The sequence below is a fragment of the Typopeltis vanoorti genome, chromosome 21, assembly GCF_054136105.1.
Source record: "Typopeltis vanoorti isolate ZY-2024b chromosome 21, IOZ_Tvanoo_1.0, whole genome shotgun sequence".
Taxonomy (NCBI): domain Eukaryota; kingdom Metazoa; phylum Arthropoda; class Arachnida; order Uropygi; family Thelyphonidae; genus Typopeltis; species Typopeltis vanoorti.
This window is the reverse complement of record NC_143569.1, coordinates 74,403,916-74,409,932: the sequence shown is the minus strand read 5'-3', so window position 1 is coordinate 74,409,932 and position 6,017 is coordinate 74,403,916. Positions and strand designations below refer to the sequence as shown.

At 40.5% G+C, this 6,017-nt stretch overlaps 1 protein-coding gene across 1 annotated transcript; it reads right to left on the bottom strand.

The window, feature by feature from the left end:
* Positions 1-1,829: 1,829 nt before the first annotated feature.
* Positions 1,830-3,818, bottom strand: LOC150094981 (uncharacterized). The gene is made up of 3 exons (XM_090411163.1): positions 3,807-3,818; positions 2,780-3,274; positions 1,830-2,324 (listed from the first exon to the last, which is right to left on the bottom strand). The coding sequence occupies exons 1-3, from the start codon at positions 3,816-3,818 to the stop codon at positions 1,830-1,832; spliced, it is 1,002 nt and encodes a 333-aa protein (XP_090267289.1).
* Between the last annotated feature and the right edge of the window lie 2,199 nt (positions 3,819-6,017).

Below are 6,017 nucleotides of genomic sequence, written 5' to 3'. Positions count from 1 at the left end.
CCACGGGATTGACATCCATCAAGCCACAGAAGTTAACAGTTAACAAAGGCGTCCATATCAATAGACTTCAGATAATACAGAATAAATGCCTAAGAATGGCATTTAATGCCCTATGGTTCATCAGTTACATCAAAAAGCCAATCTTCCAGATATTAAGACCTACATGACAAGCATTGAGGAGAAATTCTTCACAATCACTGATAATCACCCAAATCAGCTAGTTCGACAGGCAGCGGATTATAAGCCCTCAGATCGTTTCAAACATAAAAAACCGAAATCCTCCATCGCAAGAGAAAGCTGATACAGCCTCAATGCTCACAATGAGCGGGTAAATTACCCACAATCTAACATCCAGATGAAGGGATAAAGAGTCAAGGACTCAGTCCATCAACCAATTAAGTTCAAAGACTTCCATGCATCCCAATGATTTGGTTCAACAAGCTGCAGCATACGAGGCAACAGACATATTCAAATATAGAAGACCAAAAGCTATATTAGCCTCCTATAACGATGCATAATCTCCATGCCCATTCAGGGCGAGCAAACTGCTCGTAAATTTTACCCTCACTATAACACAACAGATAGCGGGGAATATGAAAAGCATTTTGCTTCACCCTTAAAGACATAATGTCAATTGTCAATAAGATATATATAATATATATATATACTGATGGGGCAGAGGAAAATGGTCCTTTTTAGGACTTCCAGGGTAACAAATGGCAATGCTGTAGCCAATGAAGTTTTAACTGAGGCTCGGCTATTGCCGTTACTCAGCCATGACTAGAGCTTTTTAGCTCAATAACACTCCATCCACACAGATTATCTTCATTCAGATGACGGGATAAAGAAAGAGTCAAGGACTCAATCCATCGCCCAGTTCTTTTAAGAACTGGGCGATGGATTGAGTCCTTGTCCACACTCATCGATGGATTGAGAACTTTAAGATAATACTGATGGGGAAGATGGATCGACCGTGAGATGCGGTGATCAATACCCTTGGGGGGTAATGGATGGCAGTGCTGTAGCCAATGAAGTTCTAACTGAGGCTTGGCTATTACTGTTACCCTTCTGCCATGATCAGAGCTTTAATAGCTCAATAACACCTTATCCCTACACTGTCCTCTACAGATAACGGGGAAGATGAAAAGCATTCTTGCTTCGCCCCTTTAAGCCAGTCCTTATCCTTATAAGGACTATAGATATAGATACTGATGTGCAACAGGCTTGTTTTCCTGTTTTGATTTATTTGTGTAATTTAATATGTATGTAATATCCATTTTCATTGCTCTTTTGGAACGAAATAAAAATGTAATTTTGAGAATGTGTTTGGTTTCTTTAAACATATACATTGACTCATCATTCTTTAAAAATAGCATTTTATTTATAAAGCTAGGACGAAATACGATACATAACCAACAATAAAAGACAAACACTGGAAAATCACTGCACACAACTAAGCCCGCTTAACAAATACATGAAAGACTGCATAACTTATGTGCTAAATGACTATTAAAATAGCTGCACAACAAACTAACTCGCACGTTCTTAACTTCCTCAGGGAATACTGGAAGGATTTTGGTCCCTTAAAACACTTTGATGCTCGCAACATCTCTTGGAAATCCTAGCAAACGGATTTCCATGGATGTAGACCGGAGGAGTGCCATCAAAAGTGACCAGACAGATGCACAAGCGGTACCTTACATAATGATAAAATGACATGGAAAACCCGCACAAACATATAATGCCCGTCTTGGATTATTCAACGACACCATTAGCAACTAATGTTCCGTCGAATTTGAGGTTAATGAACTTTGACACGATGTTACACTTCAGTAGGATTTTGATTGACCTCCAAAAGATGATTTAGACTGGTCAAGAGATCCGAATCCTTGTTGGCCGCCATAAGCTCCTTGACCTCCGAAGCCTCCTCCCTGTTGACCTCCATAACCACCTCCTCCCAGTTGGCCTCCGTAACCTCCACCTCCTTGTTGACCTCCATATCCTCCTCCTCCTTGTTGGCCTCCATATCCACCACCTTGTTGGCCTGCGTATTGAGCCACTACGTGAGCGGGAGGTGCTTCGGCTGTCATAAACACGTCGGCAGGGTTTGCGTTGTCTGTACCTGGTTCGTTGGTCTTGATCCAAGCCTTGAACCCGGATGCGTCGGCGACATAGTTGACCTGTCGGTAGATGCCATTGGAATCTGTGTATCCGTAAGATCCCGTCTTAGAGCCAGCTTCGTCACCCTTTTCTTCTTGGAAGATGGTGGCGCCCTCTTCGGTTTGAATGTTGTAGTTGAATTCGTAAGGTTTGGGTGGACCAGCCTGAAATAAAAAGTGAAAAAAAAAAAAATAATAATAAATGACAAGAATGATATAAGGTCATTGAATTAGTTATGAGCTTGAGATCCCTTTGCCTAAAGCGTTAACAGAAAGAAAATGAAAGTAATATTCCGGATGACAGATTCCTGTATTTTAATGTGTTCATATTTTTAATATAGAAAAAATTTTAGTTGTATTGTATTAGTTCTAGATTCTCTCTCTCTCTCTCTCTCTCTCTCTCTCTCTCTCATTTTAAAAGATAAAAAAAAATACATTTTGGTTTGTGATTTGAAAGATACGAAAAGGATATAAGATGAATTCGGCCAATTGTTATTAATACTGAACATTCACCATTAACATAGCTGGAGAGAAAGAGTGAATTAGAAAGTTATGCATATGTTGGTGACAATTATGTAAGTAAAATATAGGTATGTAATGAAAATAAGAACATTAATTACCTCATCACCGTAGCCGCCACCGTATTGACCGCGTCCGGCTCCTCCACCATATTGGCCACCTCCAACTCCTCCACCATAACCTCCACCTCCGAGAGCTCCATTACCTCCATGTCCTCCGCTACCTCCTAATCTGACACCACCTCCATATCCTCCGCTACCGCCAACTCCTCCAAAACCACCTCCAGCACCTCCTATTCCTTTGCCGCCAGCACCTCCTCCATATCCTCCAGCAAGTGCATTTGAACCGCCAGAAAACCCTCCTCCGTACTGACCACCACCACCACCTCCACCTACTTTACCGCCCCCTCCGATTTGACCGCCGCCATTCTGACCACCGTAAAATCCACCTGCTTGTCCTCCGCCGAGATGTCCGCCTCCTTGACCACCATAGCCACCACCACCACCTCCTTGTCTACCTCCACCATAACCACCACCAGCACCTCCTCCGAAGCCGATGGCTTGAGAGGCGACCACTATGCAGAACAGGAGTACAATCTAATGAAATAAAAAGGAAATGAGAATAAATATACGTATCGACAAATTTAGTTTGCATATATTAGCTTTTCCGCGCACTGCTATTAGTCACTTAAATGTTTCGATAATGCGGTAGATGGCGCATTGGTAGGTGCTGAGACTAGAACGTCATCAGATAGATTGGCATTATGAAATGAACTACAGCACGCGGTCAACGTGGTGCATTAACGCATTGATTGCGTACTGTAGTTCATTTCAACAATGAAATCAACAATAGTCAGTTTAATCATGAAATGCGTTATTCACAGATAAATTCTATTTCAGCAATGTAAATATATCATGAAATTATCATTATAAAATAAATAAAATATTCCGCTATGCTATGCGTAGTTATACATTATATGTTATACATAGATTGTAGGACTAAATTTTAGTCAGAACTTTTAAAGCAAGAATCAAGAATTTTAAGTTATCAAAAAATCCTAAAAGCCATTGTACATTATGAGAGACTAAGGCTATCGCGAGAACAATGAAAGAAGCGAAATCAACTCACCTTGGCTAGCATTTCTATGTTGCTGATAGACAAACCGTACAGATAGAGAAACTCTGATGAGTCTGTTTTCTCATCCACTGACCATCCGTCTTCCTATATATACTACTAGCTGCCCTACAATTCTTTTTCTTCGGGGACAGAAGGGGGCGGCGCAAACCAAATAACAAGAAAAAAATGTTCCGTAGGATAAAAGAGAGATGCAAGACATCATTCCAAGGATGGACGCACGTGATGCTCTTCTTACATAGTTAAAGAACATCCCGATTGACCTGATTAGAGGAAGTAGGGGGGAAAGGGAGGCGGGGAACTATGAAAGTGAGGCAGTGAGAGGGCAGCTACAGAGAAAGCGTTCAAATGTGGAACAAGTGGGTCTTCCAATGAACACGCAGTTTCCTGGACGGCCGTAGTGACATCTGTCCTCAGGCATCTCATCCTTTAGGAGTTTTATTAATGGCTTCGGTCCTAGTTTCTTTGTTCTAATCCCCGTTGCCGCCCCCCCCTTCCCTCGTTAACATGAAGACATGAACCTGCTCGGTCGCTCATTGTAGAGCACCGCATTCTTCGTGCAGCGGAGTTACGATAGCGGATTCCACAGGTGGAAAGAACGGGGAAAGTCTAACGGTTCTCAAGGTCATCTGTACTTAAGCTAGTGAAAGGAGAAGGTGTTTTTTTTTTGAGAGAGAGGGTTGTGCTTCTCCGTCGTATGGGAGTGCAGATAGCGAAAGTCTGGGCAAGAGAGAAGACACAATTCGATAACATTTTGTGTAGCTCGTAAAAATACAGACAGAATCTGACGACGGGGCATGCAATGATACAACATATCAAGATTCTAAATTTTTGGAGTTTTAATATCCCTAAAATTTAGAAATAAAACATGATTATTTTAATGTTTTAATATGTAATTGTACTCGCCATTCGAATACTAAATGTTTAGTTTTTAAATACTTCATTTCATAATACTCTTAAATTAAGGGGATAAAAATCCCTTATTATTTTACAGCCAGTATGCGAAACTCTGAGATCGAAAACTACGATATAAGAGTTTCATGCAGACGAACTATCGGCGAATCCAAGAGTAAGTGACCACCTGGTAGTACCACACCAAGCCAACTCGAAGCAAAGGTGGAGCAAGCTCCCTCACTATCCTTGATATTTTCTCATAATGTAAAAACACACAGCTCCTAGGAGATGTAATAATGCTTTACATTATGAGGAGAAGTCACTACCCAGACCGGTTTCAACCTTTTTTTGAGTCTCAGTGAATAGCTGGACCTGGATGATATGGATGAAAACCAAGTTTAAGTGAAAAGAACTTACATATCTTCACTATACGAATGCCAGAAAGGTGTGCCCATATATTATATTATAACGTATTATAACTAAGATGAAAGCCAAACGGCTATTTTTTTTCTGGCGAAGTTAAATAAATTAAGGGGATAAAAATCCCTTATTTTTAATAGCTACTCACTGATGAGACCTCAAAAAAGGTTGAAACCGGTCTGGGTAGTGATCTCTCCTCATAATGTAAAGCAGTATTACATCTCCTAGGAGCTGTGTGTTTTTACATCATGAGAAAATATCAAGGATCGTGAGGGAGCTTGCTCCACCTTTGCTTCGAGTTGCCTTGGTGTGGTACTACCAGGTGGTCACTTACGCTTGGATTCGGCGATAGTTCTTCAGCATGAAACTCTTAGATCGTAGTTTTCGATCTTAGAGTTTCGCATACTGGCTGTAAAATAATAAGGGATTTTTATCCCCTTAATTTAATTAACTTCGCCAGAAAAAAAATAGCCGTTTGGCTTTTCATCTTTTCTTCATAATACTCTGTCGGGTACGTGGAGGAAGCGGATAGGCACAGTAACAAATAGACACCGCTTGGGAGAAAGTCAAAATCGTATTTAAAGGGCTATAAACCCTTTCACCTATAGAAAGTATATTTTTTCAGTCTGTGCCAACAGTTTTATCGCTGCCTGTTTTGTAGCTATCATCTAGAGGCGCCGAATAAATTATTTATTGCAAAAATATAGATTGTGTGCACGTGCGCCTATTAAAACTATGAAAATTAAAACTATAACTATATTAATTATAAAATTTTAAAAAAACCTTGTTTTACTTTTTTAAGCTAATCTGGTTGGTCAAATGGTTAGCGTATCTGCTCTCCAACCAACAAGGGACGGGTTCGAATCCCGCTATGGATGTTGGGGATTGTCT